Raw genomic sequence first — 13845 nt, 5'->3', positions numbered from 1 at the left:
TCAGTCTTCTCTTTCATCTTCTTTCCCAGGTTAAGAACACACATTTCTATAAGATTGGACATGTTAGTCTTGAGATGAAATAATGAAGTTTTGGATGCTCATATGATTTAAATATATGGAGTATCCACAGCACTGCTCCCTAGCAGGCTTCAATGCAAACTCATTTGAGCATTGACCACCTCTTACACTCAATCACAGCACAGCCTAAGAAAGTCTTTATTATGACAAGCTATTATAAAATTAAAATATTTACCAAAAATTACTTTAATGTTAATTGCTTTAATCTTTAATTAATTTAGATTCAGATTGTAATATTTTCTTGTAAAATTTAAGTAATGGAAATAATAATGCATAATGTACGTGAAGAAGTGTGTATTTCTTACAGAGCAAATGAAAACAAACATTGAGATTGCTCTTTCAAAACTCTCTTCCAGTTTAACAACTTACTTTCAAAGGTACTTTGAAATTCCCCACATAAGCACTTTGACTTGATTAGTATGCATCTATTGTAATGTAATTACTGACCTCTTCCTTAATTTGCCTGCCTAGTGCAAAAAAGTTGTAATGACCTTGAGTAAACATCGCTCTAAATCTGAGATAGGAGCACTTGTTCTAAGAGTGGTTACTTGTCTGCCAGTAATGACGTATTTAACCAAAACACCAAATTTATTGGAAAGACTTCAAGGAATTTCTTGCACATAGTTATTATAAAGGTAATGGAGCAACTTATCCTTGGTACTGTCCTTAGGCACATCAAGGACAAGAGTGTCATTAGGAGCAGTCGACAAGGTTTTACCAAAGGGAAGTCATGTTTGGCCAACCTGATAGCCTGTTATGAGGACATAACCAGGTGGATAAAGCAGTGGATGTGGTTTATCTTGATTTCAGTAAAGCATTTGACACTGTCTCCCACGGCATCCTTGCAGCTAAACTGAGGAAGTGTGGTCTTGATGATGAGGTGGGAAGAAATTTCTTACATACAATGAATATATGTTGTCCCCCAAAGACAGCTTTCAGAGTATATAAATATCATTCATATGAATTAATAATAACTATTTGTACATTGCCAGCCAGATCCATATCTGACATTCCCCAGGTCAGTTACCATTCCTTGACCATTTTCCATATCAGCTTCTCAAAGATTTAAGCTTACAGCTTCCGCAGAAAAATATTTCTTCATCTACGTGTAAGTATTTTCAGCTAGACAGGTATTAAGGATAGCAATGCAAGCAGAAACTCTCAGGATGACTATGAAAATCTCAAGCATGTTAAAAATATTAATGCACAAGCAGCAGTTAGCAACACACGAGGAATTCCCTAGGAAAAAAATAAATTCACTTCTTCAACGACTACTCCACTCGTAGTCAATTTTCCTTTTCCATGAAGAAAAGTGGAAAACAGGCAAGTCTAGCAGTGTGTCCCTCAAACCATCAAGTTTGAGGATAATTCATTGTTACGAATTTCTCTTCAAATAGCAGTATTCTTTTTTCAAGTAACTCGGGAGACTGACCACATTTTACTATAAAAGGAAAGCAATGGCCTGTGTAGCATCCAAGACTGGTAAGTATGTCTTTTGTTAAAAAACAATTATTTAAACTTCACCTACAGGTCACCTAATGGCTGGCTTCAAACAACAGAACAAAAGAAGTACATCCTCTCTGTCGGCAATACTTTCTGAGGATGGAACAATTCACTCTGCCTTAGCAACAACTTTCAATTTGTACCAAACTTTACTTTATGCACAGCGCAATGAAGAAATCTCAGCCTGATCCAGAAAGATGGGAATCACTACATCAAAATCCACTTTTAGGATAAATAATTTACCAAGAGAAAATTAGACACTTGGTATGTATGTGTTTGTGGTTTTCCAGGTACAGTTTTAGCAGCTCAGCATAAGCAATTTGCCACAATTAGCTTCTGCTAATAATCCTAGCTTCTCCTAAACCTTCATGTTTTTCTTATTCTATATTTACTCTGAGCTGTATAGTTTTCAACCACACCCAAATTTCATTAAAAACTAATGACCAATTCCACCACGGCAAAACACAGAAAAAAAAATGACCATGTCCTCCCTATATCACTAACTTTGGATTAAAGCCCTTCACATTCAGTCATTTGTTTGAAAAGGAATTGAGAGGGAAAGGTTAAGTAGAGGTGATTAGGGCAGATTCCAGTTCCTTATTCACTCACAACAAGTACTTAAAGACACAATAATCTAACCTTCATCCTACAAACTATTCTGGATCAGGTCTCCTGTTATCTATCCAATTGCTGACTGCTGAAAAAGAAAAGCAGAATACATTGGAAATCCCCTTCTCCCACCTCGTTCTGCAAAGAGTTCATTTTCCTTTCCATAAAACAAACAAACAAAAAAACCCCAACCTCCAAAACAAACAAAACCAAACCAAAACAAACCAGCTTTTTAGAGCTGAAGACACTGACTATCATTATGGAGAGAAAACACTCATTAGTATGGAGACTGATCAGTTAGCATCATCTGAGTTTTATCAGTGATATATCCTCAAAACTCAGAGACTGAAGTATACTAATAGTTCACAACTTCATAAGAAAAGGTCATTTCTTGAGAAGCAATAGAAAAATATTTGAATCTTTATTAGCAAGTGATACTGCTCTACTTCAGGAACACACTGATAACCTTTCCTACCCATTACTCCATATCTCTTCTACAATAAAAATGAAACATTTCTTTATGGTTTTAGTTTTAATTGCATGCTCTTACAAAACCCCCCCATGCATATACACACACACATATTTATAGACACCATCCATTCTTCTATGTGCTCTACTGAACAGTGTGGGATTGCAGTACTACAAAGCGTGTTTGCAAGATAAGACAAGAGGAATGAGACAGCCAGCAGGAAATTCACTGTTTAGCAATCAAATGTCAGATACAAATGCTGACAATCCTTTGAAGGCTGTCGTGTTTCCTGACTGAGCAACTGAGTACTTCAGTCACAATATTGCTTCTAAACATTTCCCTTTCCATCATTTGGCCACTGATTATCACAACCGTAAATAATTGCTCAGTTAATTAATTAATGTGTGATTGATCATGAAATTTTCATTACATTTCCACTTTTTGGATGTATTATTTGACCCTCTCATTCTTTGAGTTGTCTAGCTATACTACTCTAAAGTGTGCCCACAGAAAATCATGCTGAAGAGCTTAAAACTGAAGTTTCTATTGGCTTTTAGAGACAGAGAGAGGATTTTTGGCCTATATCTCAAGATCCCAGCAAGATAAGTGAAAGAAGATGATTCATTCCTATATACTAACATGTATCCCCAAATGGGATGTGATATCATTCCCTGCTGAGCATGCAGTCTCGGTAATAAATCACAAAATGTAACTTATCAGTTCTGGATAACAATCAAACACAATGTTTGATGCTCAGACATAGTATAGACACACCAAAAGTAACTGTATCTTTCAACAGATAACAGCACAATAGCTACCACGAAAAGAAAGAAATTAGATTTGAATAACAGTAAAGTCTAATTAAATAAATTCTACAAAATACACAAATTTTTTCCCCCCTTCAGTGAGCACTTTCCCTTCAAATTTTCTGGGCATATACATTAGAAAAAGGTAAGATCTTATACTGTGAACTCATAATGAACAAGCAGGTAATATATTTCAAACAGATAACTTAAATTAGATACTTTGATGACCTACGTATTTTTGATATTACCCATCCATTATCTAGTCAACCTGCACTGGTTTTGTGCTCACTTTTGAAAACTGTCAGACTTTTGATACCAAAAACATTTTCTAGAACAGGACAAACAATAGGTATTTATTAATATTTGCAGTGAAAAGTGCCTAAAGTTTGCACTGTTAATATACTTCTATATATGCATATGTATGCATATTACTGTTAGTGCCTGGCTTCATCATTTATGAGATAGAAGCAAGATGTTGAAGCAGCAGCTGGAAAGTTTGCCCTCAGATTATTTTGAGCTTAATTCAGATTGAGATTAATGTGATTCAGTCATAATTTACATGGAGGCAACTGAAAGAATGATCACTGTGTTGTTATAGGATGAACAGATTGAAACCCTCTTCAGAAACATATTTTCTGTTTTTATTTATGTTAAGGCCAGATATCAAGAAAGACTTAACTCCATAAAACAAATTAAGGAGAGTTTTTGAGATCTGAGTCTAACACTGTGATCCAAGCCATTCACTTAGTGGCCTCTGCATTTCTCAAAACTAATTCCTGTCCGATCAAAAAAATCCAGCTTAGACTTGATTTAAACTTCTGGGAATTTCCAGAATTGCTTCAGGATGAAAAAATTGTTAACTCCTTCTTGAGTCTTCTGGAAACCCAGAAAACACCTGGAGCTGTTTTCTGTGTCATTTCTGTTGTCTGTTTCTTTTACATGGAATTACTGCATTAAATGTATCCAGTAACTAGGTCTAATATCTGTGTCTAGTTTGGACCCAGGAACACACAACTGGAAAAAGTGATCAACCATCAAAATGATAGTAATAGAAGACTAACAGAGCAGTGGCTAAGAAAATAGAGCTTGTGCAGGTGAGAGATGAGGCAAAGAGTTTAACTGCTATTGTCATCTAACTGGTGAATGGAGGTAAGGAAACAGCATGAGCTACACCAAGGAAATTCCAGTTGGATACCAGAAAAATTCTCACACTACATGGTTAAGCAGTGGTGTAGGTTGCCCAAAGAGGCTGGGAAATCACAAAGGCACTCAGAATTCAATTGGACAAGGCTCTGAGCAGCCTGACCCAACTTCAGAGTTGAATCTGCCTTTAGTGGCAGGTAGGACTAGAAAACCACAAGAGGTGCCTTACAACATTAATTATTTTTCAATTCTAACTATATACAGTCTTTATTCTTACTCAAACATATGAAGCATTATGACACTGGATACCATAAAAAACAACATATTTTGCCTGGAGATGCAGGCTCTAATGCCAGAAGAGACCATACCAATCACCTTAATTAACAGCTTTTCTGTCATTTTGAATAGGACCTAATTCTATTATACAATATTCTTAGAGAAGGTTATGATATCAAGTCTCAAACATTCTGAGTGACAATGGGACTAGCACCCAAGGTTTAATTACCCTTGCTACTAGGAAATTGCATCTCTATTCAAAATTGCATTTATCCAACTTCAGTTTCAATTTCATGCCTTCTCCTCCAAGACAGAAAAACTCTCAACATAGAATCATAGAATCATAGAATCAAGAAGGCTGGAAGAGACCTCAAAGATCATCGAGTCCAACCTGTCACCCTAAACCTCATGACTATCTAAACCATGGCACCAAGTGCCACGTCCAATCCCCTCTTGAACACCTCCAGGGATGGTGACTCCACCACCTCCCTGGGCAGCCCATTCCAATGGCCAACCACTCTCTCTGTGAAGAACTTTCTCCTCCCCTCCAGCCTAAACCTCCCCTGGCGCATCTTATTTCTTCTTCATGCAGAAATATTTAGGTACAACAGTTCATCTTAAATTTCTTCTGGACTCATCATCAAGAACTGCTTAAACCTCAAAGCATACAGTTAATTTTCCAGTTCCAGAGCTACCAGTTTTGTGACCATACTTCAAACTTCCTCCAGCATTTCCATTTTCTTATAGGTACACTGACATGAAACCCTAGTATTATTCAGCTTGGATTAATACTCTACTTACCAACAAATTAAGTAGAGGAACCTGGCTTTATTATGCTGGTTCAATGTAAAATCCCTTTACTATTTCTTAATATTCCATTTATTTTGTATATTCATGCAATAAGCACATCCTTTTCATCCTGAGCTAATGTCAAAAATACACAAGAAGTGCCATCTAAACCCTTCCCTTAATAAAACCCTAACTAAAACGGTTAACCAATAAAGTTTTGATTACTACTTGCACTTCACATTCTATAAAGCACGTTTTTGGATAGTAACCATGTTATTCAGGTGATGCTGTAATGACATGGCCACGCTGTAATGACATGGCCACTTCATTATGTCTATCTCTGCAATCTATCTTGAAAGTCCAGTTAATGATTGTGAAGCCTACTGACAAAACTACCACCAAAGCAATCTCCTAGAAATATTAACAGCGACTCATTTCTCTCCAACCATATCTACATCTTCACAGTAGAACTGAGCCTGCTTATAATGTGTCTAATGTGCTCCACATTAATTCCATAAAAAGGAATTTTCTAGATGAGGATAATAAGTGGTAGCCAAAAGGTGTCTTGAAGAAACCAAATATACTATATTTTGGCCTGTATCAAATCTTATTTATCTAGTCATTTTGTAATTTTATTGACAAAACATATGACAAGTTTGTCTGATAAAACCTGTTTCTGAATTGACCTTAAACATATTTTTGCTTCAACTGATAGAATAAGAAATAAACCATATAATCATTTTGCTTGGATAAAATGTTTCTAAGGCCCTTCTCCTTGGTTTAAATACTGGATATATTGCAAGTCTTGGAGTAATTTGTCTTTTCTCCTTTGTCTTTCTTCTTCTTCTACTGCTAAAGAGGCATTTTCCAAGTGGTATTCCCCACTACAGAATTTGAGTCCGTGCTTGTCTGCTAGTAGTAACGTTTGAAAGAGTTTTGACCTTAAACAGTGTTATAACTTTAAAGAAAGTGAAATAGATAAGCTTTTTTTTTTTTTTCAAATACAAATGCTATGTAGAAATCCTTTGTAATTTTGACAGTGTTAGTAGATAATGAGAGCAATGGAAAACATTCAATTGCTCCCAGATTCCCTCTGGGTTAAATTTGAGGAAGTAGGCCCCAGTCCTGGTTTAATAAATCATTTTGAACATTCACCATTTTCAGCCATAGTTTACAAAACAACTACTTTGAGACAGCAGCTGCACCAACTGTTAGGCATAAGTTCCAGTGATGCTTGATTTGCTCAGCAGTTCCAGTGGAAAATATGTACAAAGATGTAATTAAAAATATGAGGAAAATTGTACTTCTAATAATATCCTGTAATTCTTAATTTAACTCTACATTACATTGGCATTGCTTAGTGAAACCTTTGTTTAAAAAGCAAAATTACTGCCAAGAAACATTTTGTTTTTACTGAAAGTAGTGTTTTATAATAACTACAGATTGCACAAACACACTCTTGGAAAGGTAGCACTTTATTTTTATTAAATTTTCTACTGTTTGCATATAACCTACCACAATGCTTCCTTGAAACTTCATGATGAATCCTGAACAATCTCTAAAGAAAAATAACACTCTGAATATTTCACCTGCACAAAGCCTCAGTAAAGGAGTCATACACTTTGCCATGTAGCCGTGTAATAATTAAAACATGTGAACAATTTTCTCAAGCAATCCTTGAATAACCATGCTTGTTCCTTCTCTCCCGTTCTCACAGACCCCATTCCTTAGTTCCTCTCTAGTACTGAGTTTTCAAACAAGAGTAGGAAAGTATCTCTCCAAGGATAATAAAATACCTAGCCTACATGGTAAACACCGATCAATAATGTATCTTCTGGTATCAGATGTTATTTAGCAATGATTTCTTATACTAAGATGAAGAAGGGGTTGGAGGGAAACAAATAAAGGTCTGCATATTGTCAAAGCAGATGAGCTTTATCTGGTATACCTACAGCATATATAGTTGCATTCTCATTGTTAGATCAGATACCAGTTACAGAAGATTTTCAGCATTTTTCATAAATGTTGAAAGGTTATCAGAATTAATTTGGACTTGAAAGGTTATCAGAATTAATTTGGACTTTTGTCAGTGGATAACTATGAGCTCTCTCCAGTGTACACTAGATATATCATTCCTGCACGACAAAATTAACCAAGGCTTTCTAATATTTTGATCCAACAATCAAAACTGTGCATCTGAAAAACTTTCAGCACGACATACAAGACAAAGTAAAGAAAAAGATGGAAAGGAAAAGAATAATCAAGTATATCTGACTTGGAAATTAACAGTTAAAAAATTGAGATAGTTCGCTAAAGTGAGACAAGAATAAAAAAAGAAAAAGGAAAATTGAAAAGTCTAATTAAAATGTTTCAGTGCAATAAAACTAATCAGTACTGCCAAACTATATGACAAGTCATTAAAAAAAAACCCTCTAAAATACTACAGTAACTCAGAAGCATAGCTACCATTTTGAAGTAAAATCTCATTTAACTGGTCGTCAGCCTTCCAATCTAACCAATTTGAGGTTAAATGACTCAGCTGCTTGTAATGCAGACTGTGATCACAAGAGTTATGTGCACTTGACCTTCTACCTGTTAACAGAGAGACTCAATTAATTACTTGCTGTTTCAACTGTCCATTTCACCTTATCTTCACCTTTTCCAAAATGGATGAAAAACTCTATACCTTAACCTTTGACTTTGAAGGCATATACCAAATAGGAAGTTAGCAAAATCTAGAAATGAGAATACCTGGGCTTCTATGCTTAAGTCAACAACATTAACACACTCACTGTTTCATTAACTATTATGCTGTAGCATAGAAACTATATTTCTCTTTCCAAAATCTGCCCAAATAGTCTACTGTGAAATGGAAATAAAATGTGACATACTTCTGCTGCATACAACAAAAGGAAAGGCATAGAAAGCTGCAAAATAGAATCAAATGCTTGCAAATCATTCTCAGGTTGCCATATGGGATGCTAACAGAAACAATTTAATTTATACACAATTATTATGATTCTTAATATTACACTTCCTTTTAAAGAGTCTTACATGCTGCAAAAGCATTTCTCTGCCTTTTTTGAGTTGGGGATTGGACCTGTGCTCAGTGGCAACTGAACAGTTGCTGTCCTAAGATGCTAACTGAGACCTCACACTACACATTGTGCAACAATTTTCAATTATTATTCCTTTCTGATAGCATTCCAGAAAAACAGTCATACAATACCACCACAATTATGGAAGAAAGTACTGAATGCATGTTTAGATGTGGAAAATATCAGAGAGTTAGGAAACAAAATATTATCATAAAAGAAATTTAGAATTAAGAAGCTTGATTCTCACATTACTGGAGTCCAAGTTAGCATCTCTAATAGGGTTAATACAATAACTAGGAAATAAAATTGTGATTCTGAAATATCTGCAGTTTTTGTCTATCTTTGAAATCACTTCAACTCCATAAGGACATTACTTTTTAAATTTTCTAAATGCTATTTCAGGTACCTGTCAAGAAAAATCTCTTGATATTTCTGAGTAGCATGATACTTTCATAAATTTAACCTCCATTACGGTCAAGAAACTAAGCCTTCTGGATCAGTTAAATCTGTTATAGCCAGAGCACAGAAGGTAACAGACAATCAGAGCAGGATGAATCATCTTTTGGAGGAGAACCTCTCTCCTCATTGACTACAAAGGAAGCTAGATGTCAGCTTAGTCTAGCCATCTTAAAATTAAATGATTAAAGACAAATGGATTTAAAAACATAGTTTCAACTACCTTGTAAGCACATTCAGTAGATTCTTTTTAAAGTAATACAGGAAAGCAAGCAAGCTGCTAATGGTGAGGTTAAGGGAAGATTATTATGTCAATGTAAATTCACACATAAACAAACAAAACATCCAACCAATAATTGAAAAGAGCTGTACAGAGGCAAATAGAAGTCTTAGAAATTATTTGTAATCATTTTAGTAAATAATGCCACATAGAATAAAAACACTTTTTCTGTACTTATGACATAGAAAAGGAAATCAGAAGAGGAAGTCAAGCTGAATTAATCATAGATTGGCTACTGTAACAGAAATCCTTGTAATGATAAGAGTTATGATCTGCTTTTAAGGAACTGGCAAAGAGCAGCAATGGAAAATTTAATAGAGAGTACTTTTGCACATGATATTCTTTCTCAAAAATCTGATCTCCCATGTCAGCGGGTCACCAAGCATTGTGCTCCATTTGATACTAATTGCATTATCCCCTACTGATGTGCTTTCACAGATAGCAGAAGGCACCCTGCAAAATCATAGAATGGTTTGGGTTGGAAGGGACCTTAAAAATCATCTATTTCTAACACCCCCCACCATGGGCAGGGGCACCTTTCACTATACCAGGTTGCTCAAGGCCCTGTCCAACCTGGCCTTAAACACCTCCAGGGAGGGGGTATCTACAACTTCCTTAGGCAACCTGGTCCAGTGTCTTGCTCTCACACTGTAAAGAATTTTTTCCTAATGTCCAGTCTAAATCTACCCTCTTCCATCTAAAAGCCATTTGCCCTCATCCTGTCACCACAAGCCCTTGTAAAAAGTCCCTCCTGGCTTTGTTGTAAGCCCCCTTCAGGTACTGGAAGGCTGCTATATGGTCTCCCTGGAGACTCCTCATGTCCAGACCGAACAAACACAACTCTTTGCAGCCTGTCCCCATAGGGGAGATGCTCCAGCCCTCTGATCATGTTCATGGCCTCCTCTGGACCTATTCCAAAGGTTCAATGCCCTTCTTGTGCACCAGAACTGGACACAGTACTCCAGGTGAGGTCTCACAAGAGCAGAATCGAAGGGTAGAATCACCTTACTCGTCCTATTGGTTACACTTCTCTTGGTACACCCCAGGTCATGGTTGGCCTTCTGGGCTGCTAGGGCACATTGTTGAATTTTGTTGCAGATACACACATTGAATCAAGTTGGAAGAGACCCTCAAAGGTCATCTTGTCCGACTCCCCTATAGTGAGCAGGGATACCTCTAGCTAGATCGGGCTGCCCAGGGCCACATCAAGTGTGATCTTGAATGTCTCCAGGGATGGGGCCTCAAACACATCTCTGAGCAGCTTGTTCCAGTATTTTACCACTCTTGGTGTAAAGAGCTTCCTCCTTATGTCCAAACTAAATCTAACCAGCTCTGGTTTAAAACCATCCATCCTCATCCTGTTGTTACATGCCCGTCCAAACAGTCCTTCCTCAGCCTTCCTGTAGGTCTCCTTCAGATATTGAAATGTAGTTAACAATGTCTCTCTGGAGCTTTCTCCTCTCCAGGCTGAACAGCCCCAATTCTTTCAGCCTGTCTTCACAGGAGGGGTGCTACAGCCCTCTGACCTCCTTTGTGACCCTCCTTTGGAGGGTCCCACTTGTGTGGGGGTCCCATAGCTGGAGACAGTATTCCAAGTGAGGTCTCACCAGAGCAGAGTGGAGTGGTAGAATCGCTTCTGATCTGAAGGTAATGCTCCAAGAGACTTTGATCACTTCAGCAGACATGAAGGTAGAGTTTGTAAAGTAGAGTTTGTAAAGAGTAAAATGGTGTCCTGTGTTGATTTTTGACACAAGATGTTTAGGATTCTGAGCTGTAAGACAATTCTTCTCTTCTATAATGACAAATATATTTATTACAAAAATTAAAAAGGGAAGATGAGATGAATCAGAAGTGTTACCAACAGTGAACAGCCTTCAAAGATTGAAAGGCATCTGAAGGAATTGATTTAGGGACCAGAACTCCAGACACTGTCTTACTGATAGAAGGAGATGCTTTAACCCTGATGGGTGGCAAACCCTGGGAACAGAGCGCAGCTAGAAGGAAAACACAGACAGGTCGGCTCCCTAGAGGCCACTGTGACCTAAGGGAGTTATGCAGGGACCTGATAACAAGAACAAAGCAAAACTTAGGACAGAGTTATGGAATCCCTTTATCTCTTGCTTGACGTTTGCTTAAGCCTTCTGAAAAATATATGCGTTCATGTGGTACTTTCTCTCTGTGGCCAATCATGAATTTACAACTGTAGTATGGACATACCAATGACCAATTACAAGCTGCCTTCTGATATTATGTTAACCTATACAAAGAAAAAGCTTTGTACAATAAATCGACACTTGGCTTGCATCAGGCCTTGTCCCGTCTCTCCATTGCAGCACAGAATAGGGCCAAATGGAAAAACTTCCAGTGCCCGTGTTTTCCCATGGTAAATTATGTGTATAACTATAGAGGAGGTTCCTTCTCTCAAAACATGGATGACAAACACTTATATTAATTTTACATCCTGAAAGTCATTAGCCTGTCCAAAGATAGATGCAAGATTTGTGTTCTTTTAAACTTTTACATTCCACCATCACCAAGACTACTTTCTAGTTTATTTCATGTTGTCTGAAAAAAAATTAAACATAGGAAAAGAACTTTGCAGTCCACTCATATCACCTCCAGCAATCTTTTTGCTGCTCCACTAGCTTATGTTTGCTGGCCTAAACCTTAGGTAAACTGGAAGAAGTGGTTGTTTTTGCCATAAGAAAAATTTCACTTAAAAAAACAAAAATGGAAAAAATATGTTAAAAGAGAAATCACAGTGTAATCTAAAGAAGAGGTGTAACTATTGTGTGTAGTACTGAGAGTGTGAAATGAGGAAAATAATAACATATTTCTCTCTTACTGACTTCCTTGGTTTGGTTCAGGTGATGGAAGTGGTTAACTTGCTCAAATTTATATCATAGGAGTCTAAGTAGAAAATTTTTAAAGGTCACACAGACTAGCAGGAAGCCTGTTCAAATGCATATGACCCAAATAAACAATAAAGCTTTTGAACTTAAAAAGCATCTATCAAGAACTATGAATTCATTTGAATAGCCACAAGAAAGGCAATGCATTTAAAAAAAAAAAGTAAGATCCTTATGTAAGATCCTTGATAGCTTAGTGCTAGTCCACCCAGCTGACAGTTGTCTGAGTAAATAAATTTATGCAACAACCTTGGCTGGCAGATCTCAGATCACATTTGTTCATTTAAATACACTCTCACATATGATAAAACAGTTTGCAGTCTGGTCTTTGCAAAAGTCAATAGAGTTGTAACTATACTCATAAAGGAAAAAGATATTTCACAGTTTATGGAAAATCCCAACATACCTCCATAAAATACTAAATATAATTAAGTACAGAGTATATGGATTACATTTCACAGTACTTGCAACAGTGTACATTCTAAAACAATTTTGTAAGCTACCATAAGTGCTCATGATATTATGAACACAAACGTAATTTTTTTTCACAATATTAAAGATGTCAAAAGATTAGTTTTGGAGATAAAGTGCAGAAAGAGAATAAAAACTTGTATAAACTAGAATTTTTACTGCCCTATTCATTTGTGAATAAATGAATTTTAGATTGCTGGCAGTGGTTCAATGAGACGTCACATACCTTCCAGAAAAATTTTAGACTGTAAGTATCTTAATGAGACAGATGCAGTCTTCTCCACAACTGCTGAATCACAATTTCATCATTCATGTAGTGCAGTAGAAAATGTAAGAATGAAGTTATAAAGACCTTCTCCATTTCAATACAACAAGCCCTAAAAGCTTAATAAATTTTGGATAGAAATTTAGCTATAGACACACTGGTGCACACCCTGTATTCAATGTTTTTTATTATGTGTGGAAATGTAGCCCTGTATTAAACTTTTCAGTTCAAAATGATACATAATTTAGAAAGTAGTAGCATAGTTCAAATGAAATTTTATAAAATGAGCGGTGGTACTGGATGTCCAACTTATGACACCTGAGGGCCTCATTTCTTCCTTAGTCAACAGTTCCTTTTCTCCTTATTTCAGAGTGAGTATTAAAGTCATAAGGTATATAGAAAAAATTGAGCTTGTCAAATAATATGTGTCTGAAGACCCTTAATGGTGAGCTATAGGTGATTATATCATTCAGTCTTCCATTTATGAGTTGGTATGATCTGTGAATGCATGCAGCAAAGACAAGGATGAGACAATTACTAGATCTCTGACTAGCCAGAGATACCATCTCCTTTGCCTTGAGAAAATGCTTTGGGATCTTTTTGGAATTCTTCACAGGCAAATACATCATTTTCTTTCTTATCGGATCAAAGATATGACTCCTTGGCTTGACCTTGTACCTGCCTCACCCCCGA

At 36.5% G+C, this 13845-nt stretch overlaps 1 protein-coding gene across 2 annotated transcripts in view; it reads right to left on the bottom strand.

Annotated features, from left to right (window-relative positions):
- IMMP2L (inner mitochondrial membrane peptidase subunit 2) overlaps positions 1-13845 on the bottom strand; it is a 397034-nt gene that overhangs the window by 127343 nt on the left and 255846 nt on the right. The window contains exon 5 of one of the 2 annotated variants that reach the window (XM_054399583.1): positions 12393-12417. The exons of the other annotated variant lie outside the window; for it this stretch is intronic. Within the exon in view, the coding sequence (XP_054255558.1) occupies positions 12393-12417 (25 nt within the window). The remainder of the gene's footprint in view (positions 1-12392; positions 12418-13845) is intronic. 2 annotated transcript variants of the gene reach the window in all.

The sequence above is a fragment of the Indicator indicator genome, chromosome 3 (assembly GCF_027791375.1).
Source record: "Indicator indicator isolate 239-I01 chromosome 3, UM_Iind_1.1, whole genome shotgun sequence".
NCBI classification, from domain to species: domain Eukaryota; kingdom Metazoa; phylum Chordata; class Aves; order Piciformes; family Indicatoridae; genus Indicator; species Indicator indicator.
This window is presented reverse-complemented; position numbering and strand designations above follow the sequence as displayed.